Raw genomic sequence first — 19888 nt, 5'->3', positions numbered from 1 at the left:
CTGAAACTAGTGTGTGTGTGTCTGTGTTTTCACGCCCAGCATGTCCGGTGGCTGAGCCCATCTGTTGTTTGGACACACACACTCTTCTTCCTGTTATCTCAGGGGTCTCCAGGAGATGCCAAAACAACACAAACCTGTTTGTCGCTCTTTCTCTCTTTTTCTTTCTCTCTTTCTCACACAAATGCAAACATGAATCGAAAACTCCCCCTGTTTTCCAACCCAAGTTCAGCTTTTCTCCCTGAGGAGGAGGTCCCAGTGGACAAAGTAGGCCCAGTAACCAAGTGTGGGCCCCTGGGCTGCACCCCAGGGTGTCAACATCTGTCATTATGGGATTTTTGGGTTGCTACATGGAGTCTGCGTGTGTGCACATGTGTGTGCCTGTCATAGCTGGCATACCACACCTGCTAAGTCTGTTATTCTCTGAGTTCATCAGGCAGAGGCTGGCTCATTAACTACAGTCAGGCCTGTAGGAATGCATTCATTCTCACAGCAGTTCTCTAATTGTATGTGTGTGTGTTGTGTGTGGCACTGAACCACCTTGTTTTGAGCCGATGACAGATTTAAAGATTGGAAATGGGATGGGGGCTTTGTCATTGCCGTGTAATGTGCTGAAAAATCCCCACTTTGTTTGTGACGTTGTACTTGTTTATGCCGAGCTTCTGACCTGGCGTGTGTGTTCAACTCTCATCCTTTAACACTCAGATTTAATAGATTGGCTAATTTCAGTACCAAGGACAGGTCCTCTATGTGTGTGTGTGTGTGTGTGTGTGTGTGTGTGAAAATCACAGAGTTGCTTAAATATACACAGCATCCCTGCTCTGATGAGTATCCCTGAACAAATCATGGTTAGGAAAAAACTTTTAAATTTTGTAGAATATTCAGTTATAGGTCAAGTTTAAAATAGTCTGTTCCAGAAATCACCCATGGTCTTGTCTGGTAAATAAGCTGCTTTGCCCCAATAACCATTTGTCACGTCTTTACGTTAATAGTATTATTTATTCATTCCAGAGTTCCACTGATTATTCTTTCAAAAACAAGCAACATGCTCCTTCTCACACATAACTTTAACTCAAGGTCCAGCTAATGGCTCTGCTACTAAATCCATGGTAAGTTTTGAATTTGTACATTTACTTTTTATCATTGTGCAAGATAAGGTGTCGTGTATTTTCTCCCCAAATGATGTATTGTGACTGAATAGCCAGACGATCTCCTGCTGTGCCTGGGTGAGCTCGCCGCCCGGTGCCCAAACCAGACGCCGGCCCTCAGGCTCGGGCAGCCCAGGCGCATTCTTCAGCTTTCCTTGTCTCAGACTGAAAACAAACCGGGGTTCCTTCTGTTTCACTGTTGCAATAAAGAACAAATATGCAAGCCGAGCATCAGCTAGTATCAAGTCTCTACAGATCTACACGGGCCATCAGTGTATTTGCAGTAGTGGAGTGTAGCTAACTTACTCTATTTATACCTAATAGTTCGTGATTTTTAAATATTTTACAGCCTATTGACAGCCAAATATCTGAGCCCACATAGAAACATATTATAGGCATATTTAAATTTTATAATGACAGATAGTTTGACTATAGTTCTGCAAGCAGGGCATGAGTGGCTACACTATTAGTGTTTGTTTTTCCTGCAATTCTTCCACCTTCAGTAGGTCCTCCCCCGTCATTTGTCTTTTGTGTTGTATCCACAACAGAAATCGTCACCATGGAACATAGAAAAAGCTTTTTTTGTTGTTGTTGTGGTTAAGTCATCTCTAATGTTTTTTTTCACCAGCTTCACACCACACACAGCCCGGCCTGGCCAGGCCAGGCACACAGACTTTCTCCACTCTGGCTCCAGCCTCCAGTCTCGCGCACAAAAACATGTGTTTACTGTCCCCTCTCTTATCCCAGACAGAGCAATAACCTTTGGGTCCCAATTATGAAAGGGGGGGGGGGGGATAAACACTCAATGCCTGTAGTCTGAAAATAACTGGCCCGTCGTGTATTTGGACAAAGTCCCAGAATTGATTCCTATTTCCTCAGGAGAGAGAGTGAGAAAGACAGCAAGCGAGAGAGAGAATGTGCTCTTGTGAACATTGGTAAGACCCATGGATGTTTGATGTTGGTATGCACTGTATGTGTGTGTGTGTGTGTGTGTGTGTGTGAGAGAGAGAGAGAGAGTGTGAGTGTGAGCGTGTGTGCAACCTTCCTTTGGGCCTTTAATAATACCCTTAAGTGATCCCCCCGTTACTTGATGATTTTATTGAGTGGAAACCACGACATGTCCAGTAAGGCTTTCACTTTAATGAGAATCCTCTCCCCTCCCCAACACCGACGCGGCCCCCCTGCACACTCCTCCCCACCTCCCCCCTCTTGTCGATGACATCAGCACTTCTGCTGCTAGGCCTCCATGGTGAAGGTCATTTGCCAACAGACCTGGCTGAACACAATGCATCCAGTTTTCATCAGGTTTACTATCCAGCTGTCTGTCAAACAAATAACATTTTACAGTAATCAGTGTATTCTTACTGAATTTGGACCGGAAATTATATTAGTTTAGTTTATATATTAGTTTATTAGTTTATATTAGTTCTATTTTTGGGGTATCATAGTGTGGCACCATGTTGATGGGAAATGACTGTCATAAAGATTTGGAAGCAGAGTTACACCTAAAGGATCATACTGATGTTTTCCAAGTTTTAGTTCAAGTACTACATTGTAAACATACCTCACATTGCGACCCACCATTTTATTCACCATTTGTGTCAATTTTTTAAATACTGACTCAATTTTCTTATCTTTTTATGTTATAATTAACCTCCTGCTCCAGCTGACATTCATGCAGTAGGTCCTTCTAGCAGAAATGCACATTCTGTTTATGGGGTTCTTTGTGTCACACAGGAGGGAACGGTGCATTCAGTGCCATAAATAAACTGGAAAATGCATATTACTCTTAGCCAGAATACATATCATAAGTTTATTTTGTTTAAGTAAGAAGAAGAGAGATCCATGTCCTCTTCACGATGCCAATGTTTGCTTATTGTTCTCTGGCTTTGATTTTACGACCCATTAGGACATGAATGCAATGCTGTTTGACTACCGATTATGAAGTACCAGACGTCAGAGCATCCCTCCAGCATGTGACCAGACCACAAACTTAACTCTCTGTGACTGGGAGCTGTCATTACGTATTTATACAAAAAGGTTTTTGACAAGCAATCATTAGTAATGTGATATGATGGCCAAGCGGGTATAGAGGCATGTAACAGAACAGCTAGAACAGTTTTAAGTGCAGAAAATTGCAGTTTAAAGCTCAGAGTTTTCAAGTTGTTTTCAAATGAACGGCAACTTTGGCTTTTCCTGACAGAAAACAAGCGCTGGTATTTCCAAATGTGCTGACTACCTGCAGATGCCACAATTGGCAGAAGATATCTTGCTCAATGGAATTGTTTCTGAAAGGTTTAATTTCCCTAAATCCATTCAAACTGGCAACCCTCTCGTCACGCCTACTTCTCAAACCTCTGAAATCCTTCACCTCTGAGCCCTGGTTCCTTCTTGAAGCAGCGGACCGCAGTAAAGCGGGTTCTGGACGCAGAGGCCCGGGTCTCAATAGCTGGACAGAGTCATGCCTGTGTGCATGGAGGAGAGTGAGAAAATTTATCAGTCCTGTCAGGAATCTCAAGGTCGAGGCTGCTCATCGGAGGGCTAGAGGCTGATCATGAGACAAATGTTTGGCTCCTCATTCCCTCACTGGCGTTTGCTGCAGCAAAAAAATCTGCAACCTTGTTTAATACAACTCAGTGAGCGGTGAAATCCTTCAGCATAACAATGAAACTAGTAGCAGCAGCAGTAGTCTTTATTGTTACAGCAAAGTGAACATCATCATGTTCAGGTCAGCATGATCAGAAAGGATAAGGCATTTAGAAAGCATATTCAGAAAAACAACATTCAAACTAAAACTGACAACAACACTGTATATTCTGTTACACTTCTATGGCATCTGCACAATTAAAGCCACTTAAAACACATCTATTTATCAAATGGACAGTTAGGGTTTCCATTTATTTACTCAAGCTACAAGTAACAATCAAAACTTTCCATCAATCATGTACCTCATTTATATGTGAAATCTACACAAATGTACTTGATTACATTTTGTTTATTCGTTCATAATTCATATTTAAACATGGAAGATTGCTATTAGAAAAACACGAACAATAATCAAATCTATATAGTCGAGATAAAATCAGAGTAGAATGTGCAGTAACATACATCACAGGCATTACAGGAATGACAGTCACCATGTTGATTTGTAAGAACCAAAAATCTTAACAGGGAGTATGAAGCATTATAATCTAATTTGATCGTTTTTTATCATTGTTGTTATTATTTGTTCCAGTTTTATGCTGTGTAATGGCTAAAAACTGTCCTGTCTCGGTCTGCAATGACATGGCAATTTCATCATAATGCATGTAAAAGCTCTAATTAAGCAAAGGGCATGAAATGATAGAGCACAATACAATTTTTACCAGAGAACAAATCAGGAACAAACAGCTAGACTGAACCAGTGTCTAATTATTAGTTCCTTGATATGTGTTAATCAGTGTAATGACCTCTAACTTAAAGTTGCACTATGCAAAATTACAAGGGTTGATTGAAGTGAGGAGTGAGCATGTCATTACCAGTGTGACCATCCAATGATGAGAACCACATAGGCTCAATGTCAATTTATGTCCTTATCCTGAGTTTTTTGCGACTTGAATCCACAAGGTCCTCACATCAGGCAACTCTCTGTAATTTTGCATCGTGCACCCCTGATTAACCTTAAATGCCCGGGAGACGCTACCTGAGCGGTGTGTGTGTGTGTGCTGCAGAACCTCTTGCTTTTCATTTCATTCCATTTCCATGTTAGCGGATTAGAGTGGCAAACACAACCTGTGTGAGCGGTGGAGCCTATTTTCTCTGCGGGAGGCGCACACTTCTCAGCAAAAATAGATCTGCTGATAGTCACATTGACAGCATACCAGCAACATTACATAACTGACACTTTTCACCATAATTTTAATGTCTATATCTGTAGAACATGTTGAAGGCATGAACAATATACATATATATATATATATATGTGTGTGTGTGTGTGTGTGTGTGTGTGTGTTAAACTATTTTAGCAATTGCATGGAGAAAGCGGAGGCAAATGTGTATTACATAGTTGTAGCAGAAGCCCCATGAAGGCTATAATTATATTATGTTAATAATTTAACAGACCACCGGAAGACTAGTGCTCTCTCCCTCTTGCTCTCTCTCTCTCTATCTATGCATCTCTCTCTCTCGTCACTCTTCGCTTTTTAGACCACTCATCATATCAGACCTTGTAGCAACTCAAGAACCAGTGTCCACCCGTGGGTTTTGGGGATGCCTTACACACCAGTCTTGGACATGTGCTGTTATCTGGCCTTTGTTAAACACAAACTGAGTGTAAATGACAGGGCTGTCAGTAGCAGCGCAGTGCATGTGGACAGCACATGTGTGTGAGCTGCAGCAGTTCAGCAAGGCAGGCATCACACACAGGTAGAGGAAACCTCTCTGGCCCAGGTGGTAAGGTGCTAAATGGCACATAATACCAAATAAATTCTTCCTTGTTATCTCCATATTAGCTACTATTTTATACTATCTTATATTTTGTATCCCCTCAAGTATCGCATAATCAGTTCATCAGTACTGCATGATTATCTTTCTATTAGTTACCATTTTTATGCCTTCTCTAGTGGTGCATCACCCTCCCCGACTGATAAATGAGGTGAAAAGTTTGGATAGATACTGGTTCTTAAAACATGGTATCTCACGGTCTGCTCTTAGGTGGCTTGTTGTTATCTACTACTTGATTCAGGCTTATTCATGAGCTAATTGTTACTTCCAGGTTTGGCAATAAAACTATAATTGTGTGCAGAACTAATATGTGAGGTTCAATTGAATTTGTTTAATTTATTCATTTTTTTTTTTTTTTTTTAATATTAACTTCATTTATGTAGCTTGGGAGAAGGACACAGTGTACACAGTGTACACAGTGTGGTTCTTTGTTCCCGACTGTCACCATAAAAGAAAATGGAATGAATGTAGGATTAAAGATTCAGATTAAAAATGAACTGTTTTGTGCTATACTTCATCCGTGAATATGTCACTCTGTTAACCTCTATGCCAACAGGAGCATGAACCATTCAAAAGATAGTGTGCGCTGAGCTAAAGGCTAGCCGCTTCCTTACAACACACCTGTTTCACAAATGAAGAATACAATCTCATTGAAATTAAAATTCTAATGAAATTCACCCTTCCACGTCTTGCCTACATTTGTCTTAGTATTATGTGCAATTTAAAACTGTATTCTTACTGTGTTGAATCTTGGTCTGCTGAACTGTCAGAGCATTCATGTATTTAACAATGTCATCAGCATATAGATGTGATCTGCAGTTTCTTGTTACCAATCAAAGTTCAGGAGTAAACATTTTAAAAAGCACAGGGTTTAAAATTAACCCTTTCAGATGCCATTTTGCAACTGATGTTTAAGGCTGAGGCAACCATTACAAAATGGAATTGCTGCATAAAAAATTTGATAGGTAGCAGTTAATTGGGGATCCCACGACCTGAGCTGGACCAGATATTGTTACAATAAAAAATTATTTACAAACATGGGATTTCCACCTATTGTCAGCAAGACACTGAACCCCTAACCACTCCTGATGGTCAGCTTGGCACCTTGCATGGCAACCCCTGCCATCATTGTGTGAAAGTGCTAAAAGGGATCACTGGAGTAGAAAAGGGCTGTAGAAATGCAGTCTACATGCCATTTACCATTACCAAAAGTATTATTTCATCATAAACTGTCTGCCAAAATGTCTTAGCCTGCTCTGTCACACACTTTAACTGAGGTAGTAACAGAAATTAGCAGTCTTGCCTGTAACTTGTAGCTAGTCTAACATTTCTTTGAGAAAAAAAACAACCGTTGCAAAGCAATATTTAGCTCTGCAAATGAGAAAAAGTTCCTGTTTCTATCTTAAGATTTAAGATAGGAAATTCTGCAATAGGGTCCAGTTCAAATGTCCAGTGTAAGGAGATTTTCAGAAGGACTGTAACATGCCTATGTTTAGGACATCTTACGCCTCTCTAGTGTGCACAGACCAGACAGAGATGTCTGATCACAGGGCGCCACTGATAGGCAGCAAGCCCCGTGTTTACTTCCTGGATGTGGGAACCACACATGTAAGGATCTGTGGGCTTAATGTTATATAATCAAGGTGACTAAGGAACATGATGCAGAACACTGTGAGAGCTGTGCTTTGATTAATTGTAATCAGACATTCCAACATGCAAGTCATGCATTGGTAGTTTCTTTTAGCTGATGACATTAAAAGCTAGGACATTAGAGCATCGTAATGATGCTAATCTAGTCAAGGATAGGGCAACACTTCAAATGCATTACATAATGTTGTTGGAGCTTATTTAAAATTAAAGTGAAGTAAAAAGTTACCAGCTAACTGACTTTGAATTCAGTGGCAGTTTTACGTCAATGGTGCCTATGACGGTATAACATCATTAACTATGCAAGTGCTGTGCCTGTAGGCGTCATGAATCAATGATATGATGATTTTCAGTGACGACCAAAGTTCAATGTTCAGCATTTTCCAGTACACTGCAGTGAAAAATGCATCCCTAATGTCCATTTTCATGGACATAAAGTGTGATGTTGAGAATATTTTGAGGATAAGAATTTTTTTGTCGTGTTTTTTTTTTTCTTCCTGATCACAGGTTGATTATTTTTCATACATTCTCCTATGTACATTGGTAATACAGCCTAGTTGTAGAGTTTCTTTTTAGTAAAATTACTGCCATCTGCCTTTTTGTAGAAAGTGGCAAATCACAAATATTTCATCCCACATTATTTCAAATTTCATTTTTCACCATATTGTTTATTTATACTGTGTGTTTGTGCTTTTGGCTTGGTTTAGCTGGGGAAACACAGTCCAGGCCTGTGTGAGCTTGGCTTTGAGTGCCGGGGCTGTAATTTGTGCCTTCTAAAATTCCAAGCAAAATGGCACACAGATAAACCTGCAATTAACATTCAAACTTTTACATCGTCTCTCCATCACAGAGGTACACACACCACCACCAGAAACACTCAACTGTCAACCATGACAACTTGTGTGTATCAGAAAGACTCAAGTGTCACCTTTACCAACAAGGAGCATACTATGCATCCTTCTCTGTTTGTGTGTGTGTGTGTGTGTGTGTGTGTGTGTGTGTGTGTGTGTGTGTGTGTGTGTAACCGGTAGTAGTGGGGGAGGACAAGACAGATGACCACAGTGTGCTGTGCTTATTTGAAGCCTACAGAAGCCTGTATAATTAAATCTAAACTGACAAATGGGGGTGGAGGTCAATCAGAAAAAAAAAGATGTTGCACAATTTCAGTAATCCTAAGGGGGATAAGTGGGTTTTTGAGTGAACCCCAAGAATAATATCTGTCACCTTGATGCAAATGTACTTAGTCTATACGAAACTGCTGTTTGATAGTGTTGGCAAATCTGCCCCCTCCACTTTGCCACAAAATGCGCACAAACAAAAATTTGATCCCAGCTATAGTCTTGCAAATCCTGGAGTGTGTATTGCGCAAAGCAGATGTTACCTGAGCCTGTCAGCAGCAGCAGCAGCAGGAGGGGGATGGAGGGAGAGATAGAGAGCGGGAAATAGATAAAGAGCAATAATTGCAATAAATGCTTTACTGTATTAACACCCCGCACCTCGTCCCGTCTCTTTGCCCTCCATCAGCACGCTGCGTCCGCTCCGATGCTGCAAGGCGTGCCGAGGCGCACCGGAGCCCCATGTGATACTGACGGGAGGAGGGGAAGGGGAGAGAAGGAGGAGGGGGGGTCCTAAAAGAGTTTGCTGGCCCTCTCACTTCATCACTCCAGATTCAGGCTACCCCGGAGCGGTGCAGCACTACAGGGCTCGCGTTTTTGGACGCTCTCAGGATCCTCGCCGCTGCAGACAGCCTCGTCAGTATCGCCTCGGTCGTGTTCGGCGTGGGGGTTTTCAACACTAAACGGAACCAAAGACAAGAAGAGTTAGCCTGATTTTTTTCCCCCCTTTTTCGTCATGGGAGCCCAGACCTCACGGGACGGGAGGAGCCAGGAGGATGCCTCAGCCTCAGCCTCCGCCTCAGCCCAGGAGTTAGGTGCGGAGGTGAAGTCAATCCAGGAGGGGGACAGCGTCCTGGACTCCAAGGTACAGCCGATACTGATCTGCAGCCTTTTGGTCCCGTCACTGTTTAGCTGTCCGCCTTGCGCACTGGCACCGGCGCATCTGTCACGACTCTGCAGTATTAATAATAACACACTTATTACATTCACACAGGGACTTAGAGTGTGTCTGCAGGTACTCAGATGTGAAGGCATGGCCACTTTTATCCCAGTCCATGTTTTGGCTATATCCTGTGATGTCACTATATTTTCCAAAAATGTATCTTATCACATGATGTATTGTGCTGTGTCCTGGGATATTTGTACAATATTCTTCCAAAATGCGACCATGGGATAGATGGAGCTCTGTAATTAGCGTATAACGCAGTTCGTATGTTTGCAAACACAGATGTTGTTTTAATGCCCCCCTCCCTTCTCCACTTCCTTTCATCCGTCTCTGCTTCGTCTTTTGCACATCAGTAATGTGCCGCAGCGCAACGGCTGCATGTGCGCCCGGCTGAGGATGTTTTTGCTGAGTAATGGGTCGAGGTGTCTGCAGTCCCGCAGTAATAAAACGTCAAAGGCTCAGCCCGCTCCAGATTTAAAGCCAAGTAGGCTACCTGAGCTCAGGATGCTGTTCAGCAGTCCCGGGTGACACTTTTAATCACGACGAAATCATCAGTCAACCAGAGACATTTTGTTATTGAAATCTCTCGGGCTCAGGGTGCACGAGGGTTTGTAATGGATTATGATTTTAGGATTTAAAAAAAAAAAAAAAACACCCAGTACACAATTATTTTTTTTCTACAACGTCCCCTTATCGTGCACCTCTCACTTTTCCAGTTCAGTTTCCAAATCAATCCACATCGCCAGAATGTTTTGTTTCCCTTTCAAACAAATACTAATCCAATGCTCACTTTAAAAGGAGAAGATACAAATATCACAACAAGTCTTTGTGGATTTTAATTATATCATAGCAAATAAAAAATCCCATTGAATAAAGTAAAGGCACTTTAAATTCACTATAGAGAACAACATACACACTGTAAATACTGTTGGAAAATCATAGTTATTTTGTTTATTTATTGTTGTTAGAATACATTTTATTCTGTAGCAGATAATTTTATATTGATCAGTAAAGTCATTCATTAATCTGTGGGCAGTCACCTTCAAATCAAGCATACTGACCTCATGACTGCAGAGAATATTTCAGTTCTATTGTAAAGGATTTTCTCAAGTGGGGAGCTGTCTGGATGTCAAGTCAAACTTTTAATAAACCATCAAAGAAAAAATATAAGCCACAATGTACAAGCATAGACACACACAGTCATGCATGCACACACAAACAGCCATTTTGCTATCTATATGTTTACACATTTCTGTGCTTATCAGTGCCACTTGTATAGAATAGTGTTGGCTCAATGGCTCTTGCTGAGAGGTGATAATAGTAAATATTGCTTGACTATACATCATTAACTATCCATCAAAATGATTTCAAAAGCTATTCAGTGAAGCCAGGGGCAGCATTTGTTTTAAAGAAATTATAATCCCTCTCTTATTTGCAGAGGTCAACAAGTCCTTATCATTGCTCTGGCTATATGTTTTTTTTTACAGCTGTCCTCAGCGGGGTTATCTCAGGTTATGGATTGCTGCCTCTGTGTGAATTGCTCTGGACATGTGAATGAATATTTGGAAAGCACCTACTAATTACTGTGTACATCTCGCCACCTGCTGCGTTCATGCTTCATTAAGCCTATTGGATTTATTGATTCTTTTTTTTCTTTTTTTTTTGTAGTTTATAGGTGAGAGGTCAAGAGGTCAGTTTTTGTGGCCCTTCCCTCCTCCTGCAAAGTCCCCAGTAAGGTCAAATGACACTGATGAGGCAGATGTTTTTCAGAGTGAAATAGCAAACACAATTGGAATATATATATATATATATATACCATTTGATCAAGTTTTTGTTCAAGCTTTTGTTCATTCTTGTTTCATTTTGTTCGGCACTTCATTTGTCCTTGCTGTTAGATGTTGGCATGAGTGTGCACTTGTCCTCCAGCCAGGTGACATCACCTGTGTGGCCTGAGGATGTTTTGTTAAGGCTTTCCTGCTCGGAGCTGTTATCATAAGCATCGCTGCGGCGACGCTTTGAGCCAAGATTTTGACGATGAAGTTGGAATGTACGATACGAAACATTTCAAAACCGCTAGCCCACCTTGATAAGTAACACTATTGTGCTTTGTGCCTTCAGCTAGGACAGAGTTACATGTGTGTGTGTGTGTGTGTGTGTTTGGACCCATGTTACTCTTCCATTGACAAGATGTTCCTCCATGTAGCAGGTTGTTCGTCAGAATGCCTCCACTGTCCTCTGCTGCTGCTGCTGCATTTGTCTCCAGCCGAAACACAGGCATATTGTTTATTTGCCAAAACACATTTATCTACCACTTCACAAGCATCTCGGGTTATTTTACTTGAATTGCAGTCATTACTCTTAATCACATCTTCCTTAAGAAATTCAGCAAAAAACTGAGTTGTAAATTTGGACGTGATATCAGATTAACTGGAAAAGCTGGCAGGGCATCCTGACTTGATAAACTCATGGTATCACAGAGTCGTTGGCATTTGTAGTAGAAGTTCATCACTATGTTGAGGAGAGAAGAGACTTTTCTCCATGTGTTTTGATGCACCTCTGACTTTTTACAGGCAAAACCTGTAAAGTTTGCTTGCTTTTCTTGGCTGTGGCACTGAGCATTTGTTCCCTAACAAACTCAAAAGTGTGTTATTGTGTGTTAGAGTGTTATTTAAAGAAAAAACTGTACATGTAGTGCTTAAGATGACAGAGTTAAGAGTATGTAAGGTACATGAGTGGATTTGTAGCTGCGAGTGAATTATGGGCTGTTTGATGGTCACGGGAGTGCATGTTGTCGGGTGGCGTTATTGGAGCCTTCCTGTTTGATATGCGGTCAATAAACATCCTCTTCGCTCCACTGAGGAATTTTAGCAATGCCTTCCTCCACCCTCCGCCTCCTCCTTTACCCCTCCACATACACACACACACACACACACACACACACATACACACGCACACACATGCATGCACGCACACACATACACACCTCCACCCACAACATAAGTCTGCAGAAGTAGGTCAGAGTGGTGCAACACAAAACAATATGTTCCTCCCAACTTTTGCCACTCTCTAAAGTGCTGTTTTTCTCTACTGCCCTGTGTGTGTGTGTACTAGGTATTGCTAATGTTGTGGGGACATGTGTGTGTGTGTGTGTGTGTGTGTGTGTGTGTGTGTGTGTGTGTGTGTGTGTGTGTGTGTGTAGAGGAACACTCACCACTCACCAATGGGACACCTGATCCCTCATTAGACACCCAAGGCAGACAGTGGGTCTGAACTTCTGAAAAGCTCTGTAATTCTCTCTCTCTCTCTCTCTCTCTCTCTCTCTCTCTCTCTCTCTCTCTCTCTCTCTCTCTCTCTCTCTCTCTCTCTCTCTCTCTCTTTCGCTCTCATTCCCTCTTTATCTTGCTCTCTGTGTGTTCCCTACTTCATTTCCCTCACAACTTCCCTTTCTCAAGCTGGACCCTGGCTGGGTCCTGTAAATGCATTGTTTTGCTTTTCAACCATAAAAAAAAAAAACTATTTAAAGGAGCAATTCACCAAAAAAAAAAAAAAAAAAAAAAAGCATAGCACATAGCACAATTTATCATCCAGATATGTAGTTATGTAGTGATTTGGTGAGGTTTACAGTCTCCCAGCACCCCAAATCAATGGGTTTGGATGGATATTTGATTGTGGAGCCTGATCGCCCAAAAGCATGAATTAGAGGTAGATTGATATGCTTTGCTGTTGTTCCTCAGCTGGAAATAGTTCCCAACGAAACTCGTCACCTCTAAAGGCTGTGGATTATACTGTGGTACCTGTGTCATTATTTTTGGTGCTGTTGGGTGTGCAGGGAGCCATGGGGAGATCACGGCAGCCTGGAAACCTCACCAAATCACACATAAATCCGCACTAAAGCACAAGTGGGAAAATATCTTTCTTTTTTATATTTTGGGCGAACTGTTCCTTTGAAACAGTTGATTTTTCTGGTTACACTTGTATTTTTGCAGCTTGTGTTGAACTGTTCCTTTAAGTGTGGAGCCTGAACATCCAGCGTACACACACACACACACACACACACACACACACATACAGACAAACAAACAAGAAATGGCAGCCTGGACACGAGACCTGCGTCACATGCTGGATTCTTTACATCCACCTCTGCCTACCAGTGGCAGGTGACTTCAATGATCTAACATCATGTTATGTAATGTAATGGGCCCTGATTAAGGCTCATACGTTCCTGTATAATGAGCTGCGGCTGATCAGACGCTGCTATGACACTGATTATCCTGTTAAGCAGTGGAGGGGGCAGAGGGGTAGAAGGGGTCAGACAGAGGAGCCATTGAGGATGAGTTGAGATGGGGGACAGGCCTGGGGCCCCGTGTGCACCCGACCAAAACAGGAAGGAATCAACGGGACCCGAGAGAGAGAAAGAGGGAGAGGGGGTTTGGGCCAGCAAGGGAAGGGGGGACAAGTGAGAGAGAGAGAGAGAGAGAGAGAGAGAATTGGAGAGAGGGACGATCCAGGGTGACATAAAGGCAGATGAATCAGCCGATTGTTCCCTCACTCACCCTTTCTTCCAGATTTTAAAAGGGCACTGATGGCCTTGAGGTTGAGTGAAAATAAGCTCACGTTTTTTCCTTTTTTTAAGAGCCCCACCCCATATATCAAACAAAGAACCAGCAACTTAAAACAAGTAGCCTCTTGTGTAAACACAACTAACATAATAAAATATTTAATAGACAGATAATTTAAACTAGCTTGAAGATATTTTTTCATTGAATGATGTCCTTTGGGAAGCGGTAACTTTGTTACATTAAATTGTGATATATTTAATAGTCTTAGATCAAGAGGATCTGCCGTGTGACCACAGCTCTGTCTCACTCATGGTTCAATTAGCTAAAACTTAAACAAACACGAAACACCACCAGATCACATTTTATAATAACCATCATTAATGAATGGCAAATTGACAGTTAAGCTTAATAGTTATTTTACACTCAGCGAACAATCAGATTATAATTCGTAATGTTAACTAATACATAGATAACAAATTACTAACAGTTTATTGGCATTTGTTAATTATTATGAAATTATTTGTAAACCTTAAAGAAACTGTTTTTAAAACACCTACAAACGCTGCATAGAAAAATGGTCCAGATATTTGTAACACTTTGTTAATGGCTAATAATTGGTTTGTGAACCATCTATACACAGTTTTTGGATGGCTGTTATAAAGTTGCAACAGATGTTTGTAACACTTGGAAGATGATTCATAAATACAGGTAGTGCATCTATAAACTTAATTAAGCTGTTGATGCTTTCATCTTCTATCGGTCTGTGTTGACTTGAACCCCAGTTTCACCGTTATATTCATCAACTAATTATTATAATCGTTAGTTGAAACTTTATAATAGCCATCCAAATAATGTTTATAGACATTTACAAACAAATAATCACCCATTAACAAAGTGATACAAATATCTTGTCCATCTACCTATGTGACTTTTGATGATGGTTTCTAAATGATTTCTTAAAGGTTTACAAATCATTTCATAATTATCAACAAATACTCAGTAAAATGTATAAAATGTTATAATGTGTGCAACAATAAACTGTCCATAAACACTTTGCAATGCAATAAGTAAACATTATTAATTATCATTTCACTGTTTGTTCAGTGTGAAATAACTGACAGTTTAATTAACTTTTATATATATATATTTTTTAAGTTTAATTAAGAATTTGTCATTTATTAACGCTGCTTATTGTAAAGTGTTACCAATTTTTTTTTTTTTTTGCATACAAATTTTTTAGTACAGTTTTGACTCTTGTCATTCAGTGAATGAAGTAGAAAAGCAGTCCACCAATAATGAATGGCTTCAGGTAAATGATGTAGTAAAACAAGAGCAATAAACCTATATGGAAAATCACAACTGGAAAATTTTGTCAGACAAATAAAAGTGTAGTAGTTTAACTGATTTAATTTTCATTTATATTTGAGCATCAAAGTAAAGGGAAAAATGAACACTCCTCATTGCACTGACCTAGTTAAGTGATGTGTGCTGTAATATGTGAATTACATTACCGTGTGTTTAGGTCTCACTGGGTCAGGTTAATTGACCCACCAGTACGAGTTCAGTGAGTTTACTGGGTTCCAACCCAGACGAGGCTTGGTAATTCAAGTTATTAAGTTAAAAACCAGGTCAGTCCACAAGATTCAGTTGTTTAGTCAGATAGTCAGTTTAGTCAGAAGTTCTTGTACAAGGACCCAAAAAGATAATTTCCTAACGTCAAAGCTCAGAATTTGCCCGAGGATAAAAAGGTCCCTCACCAAAATCACCACAGGAAGCCACATGTGCTTTACACCGAAGTTAGGACACAGACATGAAGAGCAATATCAATCTAATATCATTCTGAGGCTGTAAGAGTGCAGTGCAGTAAAATATGTAAACCTCTGTGTAGAGTTGCATAATTAGTTAAAATGAAGTTTTATAGAAGTTCCAAAGCATCAAACTGAATGTTTAATTCAACTGGCCGAGTAATGAATTATAAATGTTGTGATGCATAAATGTTGTTCTAAGATGAACCGTCTGCACCTGTGCTCAGCAGGAGTGACACCTGCTTAGAAATGGCACATAGCACAAAAATACACATTTTTAAGGGGGGGTTATGTCGGTGTGTTATTTTCCAGAAACAAGTGTGGGACATTTTGGTCGTCCGGTGGAGGAGAATTGGGAAGTGGCTTGCTGCTGATTAGTCTGTCCTTTAGCCACCCTCCTATCTGCCATCTCTCAGATCGACTGCCAGCTCCATTACAGTAAAAGAATAGACTTGTGTATTTGGGTATGAGAAAAACCAGAGCTCCTTTGTGTCTCTCACCCCAATTTCTTCAAATTAGAGCTCACTCCAATAATTTGACCCAACAGATTAATGAGACTACAGAACAATGTTGAATCCCAAAATGGCATCAAAATGCCATTTTGTTGTCTTTGAGACAAAAAAATCAAATTTTCTTTCTCTCTCCTATTAGATTACACTGAGGAAGATCACATATACAAGGAAAACCATCAGTCAACTTGTTTTGTCTGTGTGATATTCACTGCTCATGTTGAATATATCCCACACTGGATACTTCTAAGTGGAGCAGAACAGTAAATAGCTTGTTTGTGGTTCAACCTAAAACCCAAATTGGTGAACAATGAAAAAAGCAATTTGAACAATCTGAGGAAAAAAAAAAAAGCTACAAGGATTCGTGTCTGGATCATTTTATTATGATGAACTCGTGAACAAGTATTTTCATATACAATACATCTTTTGTATGGAGGTCCAGCTGTTGTCAGTAGTTTTCAGCAATACAAAGGCAGTGTTGGCCGCTTCCCGCAAAACACTGGCACACATTCTCTTCAAATCCTGTCACTTTCATCGTTCAGTTCTGGGAAACGGAGCATTGTAGTTTTTCCCGTCTGCAGTGTATAGCCTGAGGTAATGCTTGCTATGTTATTTCTTGATGCCTCTCTTGGTCAAGGCACTGTGGTTGAGTACATTGCAAATGTTGCCATTCATCTGCTTGCATTGAGATGTTGATATGAAACACATTGTGAAAAATGTGAGACACGTGAGAACATTTTCTGTTTTGCGCGTCTCATATGAATAAAATGATAGTTCGAGAGTCTATAGTTAGAAACCATTTTCAAATGTTTGTTAGAAAATGCTGTGCAAAGTGCAAGTGTTAGGTGTCAGGCATAAAATTTACAGCAAGGAATAGTTAGGAATTGTGTTAGGGCTAATTGGAAAATATCCTTCCACCGACATCAATTTGACATCAATTTGGAAGATAAACATTTGGATTCACTTTGCCACCGCTCACGTGCACACACAGCACGCACGTGTACATCCACATGCACGCACACACACACATACACATGCAGAGAACACTACGCATGCACACACACGTCCAGAAACATCCCCCTCCTCCTGTTTTTCCCACGGCGCGTGCAGCGCTGTCACTGTGGGCCGTACGTAGGAAATTGTAGTCATGCACTCGCTCACTGGCTCATGGACGTTTGATGGGATGTTTACTGGGGGGGCATGCGCAGGACATGCGGGTGTGGTGCTGCTGCCCACGCTGCAGCCAGTCAAGGTGGACGCTGTCTGTGTACAATCAAGAAATACCAAAGCAACGCTCAGTGAACCTCTTAGTTACTCTAATATTATTCATGTGAAGCAGCTATGTCGAGTTAGTCTTGTTGATTTTTTTTTTTTAAATAAAATACTCGTGTGGCGCTGTGGCACAGAAGGAAGGACAAACTAGTCAACACACCCACATGTGACTGGCACTGCGTCACCATGAGGGCGCTGTATCTACAGTGGAAAACAAACTATAGAAAAGTAAAGCCATGAGCATGCTCTTGCAAATGATGAAAAATAACTTTTACAGTTCACAACCTGCTTGCTCTGGATTGCACCTGCTGTTATTCTGCTGTTGCCCCCTTTCTCATTGAACACCTGCACGTACAGTTCAGGTGCACCATGGGTCTGGACGGTTTTGTGCTTTTTCTCTCTTCCCTCCCTTCTTTCTCTGGTTTTCTCACGTTGCACTCTCAGTATCAGTATTACAAATTCCCCCTCTTGTCTTTCTAAATAATGAGGAGCTCAGATGTTGAGGTGCAAAGGGGGATTCGCCAAACCTGAAGGCCCCAGAGAGGAATTACCTTGTGTTAAGTACGTGCCGTTGAGTGGCCCAGGTCTGGCCAGCAGGGCATGGCCTGTTCACAGCCCTGCAGGGACTGTTACAGCTCCTCTGTCCTAATCAATCACTCGGACACTGCACCATCGGCATCCTCAGTTCATGCACACTCTTTGTTGATGCATTAACAGGCTGGGAGGTTGTTGCATGTCTGTTTGACACAGCTGCTGCAGGCTTTGAAATGTCCATATCGCTGGACAATAAACATAGAATCAGAAAATGATTTGATCTTATTCATTCAACCTTTATTTGGATTCGGGGAATCATTGAGAGCAAGCCCTCATTTACAATGATGCCGAATGTACAACAACCATACAGAATTACAATACAAATAGCAAAAACAGAATAAAACAGGGATTAAAACAGAATAAAACAGGGAATACAGAATAAAACAGGGACTCTCTGACTTAAGCCAAAGATATCATAAATTAGAGCATCTTGATTAAACTAGGATATTCCTCATTGTATGTATAGATGGTGATCATGCACATTATCTAGTAGTTATATAATTATTTTGACAATGCCCTCCATAGTTCAGAGATGATGCCACTGTTGTCATTTAAGCAAGTCTTCAAGTCTAGTGCTTCATAAGTTGGGTGTGACTTAGCATGCTGCAGCTGAAATGCAGCAATAGGTTCACTCTTAACACATCTAAGGAGGTTTAAATGCTAGTGAGCTATTAATTAGTGAGATAATTGGTGCTTTAATTATGTCTGTCAGAGATGGCACACTGGTTTTCATGTGCCGGGATATTACCTTAATGTAAACCTCATGAGCTTAGCATTAGACCTCACATTTCAATTGGATAAGCACTGGGCTGATGCCAGCAAGTTTAAAGTAAAACATAAGGCCTCCTTGTGTTTGTGAGTGTTTCTTCCTCCGCTGTGCTATTTTACCTGCATGATCAGCAGCTGTACCAACATTGATGAGATAATAAAATCTCCCAGTAATGTTATTGATAATAGCTAAACCTAATTTCATGTTCTGTGTGCAAACACACTACAAATATAAGTTAAGCTAATTTCCCATAGTTATCCATTAGCAAAGGATGGTTAACATACTAATGGCTGCATGAGATCTGGAAGTTGGCAAGGAAACTGTTCAGGTCAGGTTGAATTTAGTGTTTGGTTACAGTTGATTCAGGTGAGCTATGATCAGTTTACGGTGAGAGTGTGTGTACTCCCTTATCGGTGCCAGTAGGACTGAGTTCAAATTGATCATGCATTAATTACTTAAACAGTACAAACGGTGATTTATGGTATTTTCTGGCGTGTAATGGAGTTTGTTAAATGATGTTAAGAGACCTTCTCCTTCAGGAAGTCCCCTGCTATCTTTAACTCTCTGTGTTGAAGCCCGTGCTGACTCCTTCACTGTGACATTTCACGGTCAAAATAACCTCTTACCATCATTACATCATGTGGCCCTGTGGACTCGCTCATCCCTCTTCTCTATTTCTCTCCCTCTCTTTCCACTCCTTTTTTTGGAGATAATTTTTCTCCCACCCCCTTCCACATAGCTATTACCTCGTCAAAAAAACAAAACAAAAAACATTCGATGTGGCTGCTCAGACTCGTGCCCGAGGTGTCTCATTTTGCTCCCATCAGGAGCCAATATGTATGTTGCAAGTGCTGCTCATCCAGATTAGTTTTCATGGGATGTGTAGTACCAAATTTTCTTTTGTGAAAAGTGTAAATGTAATGATCTTAATCTCATTTTGGCTCTTGCAAGCTCTGCAGTAAGCTCTCATATAAGCCAGTCGCAGCATTATGAAGACCCATTGTTGCCTGGCAAACAACCGTCTCCTTAAATCAAAGGGTCTCCA

General features: G+C 40.9%; 1 protein-coding gene across 1 annotated transcript in view; it reads left to right on the top strand.

The window, feature by feature from the left end:
• Positions 1-8936: 8936 nt before the first annotated feature.
• The window catches only part of akap12b (A kinase (PRKA) anchor protein 12b), a 51441-nt gene continuing 40489 nt past the window's right edge, over positions 8937-19888 (top strand). Inside the window, exon 1 of the mRNA XM_030046652.1 lies at positions 8937-9254. Within this exon, the coding sequence (XP_029902512.1) occupies positions 9126-9254 (129 nt within the window). The 5' untranslated portion in view covers positions 8937-9125. The remainder of the gene's footprint in view (positions 9255-19888) is intronic.

Source organism: Myripristis murdjan, chromosome 24, assembly GCF_902150065.1.
Source record: "Myripristis murdjan chromosome 24, fMyrMur1.1, whole genome shotgun sequence".
Lineage (NCBI taxonomy): Eukaryota > Metazoa > Chordata > Actinopteri > Holocentriformes > Holocentridae > Myripristis > Myripristis murdjan.
This window is presented reverse-complemented; position numbering and strand designations above follow the sequence as displayed.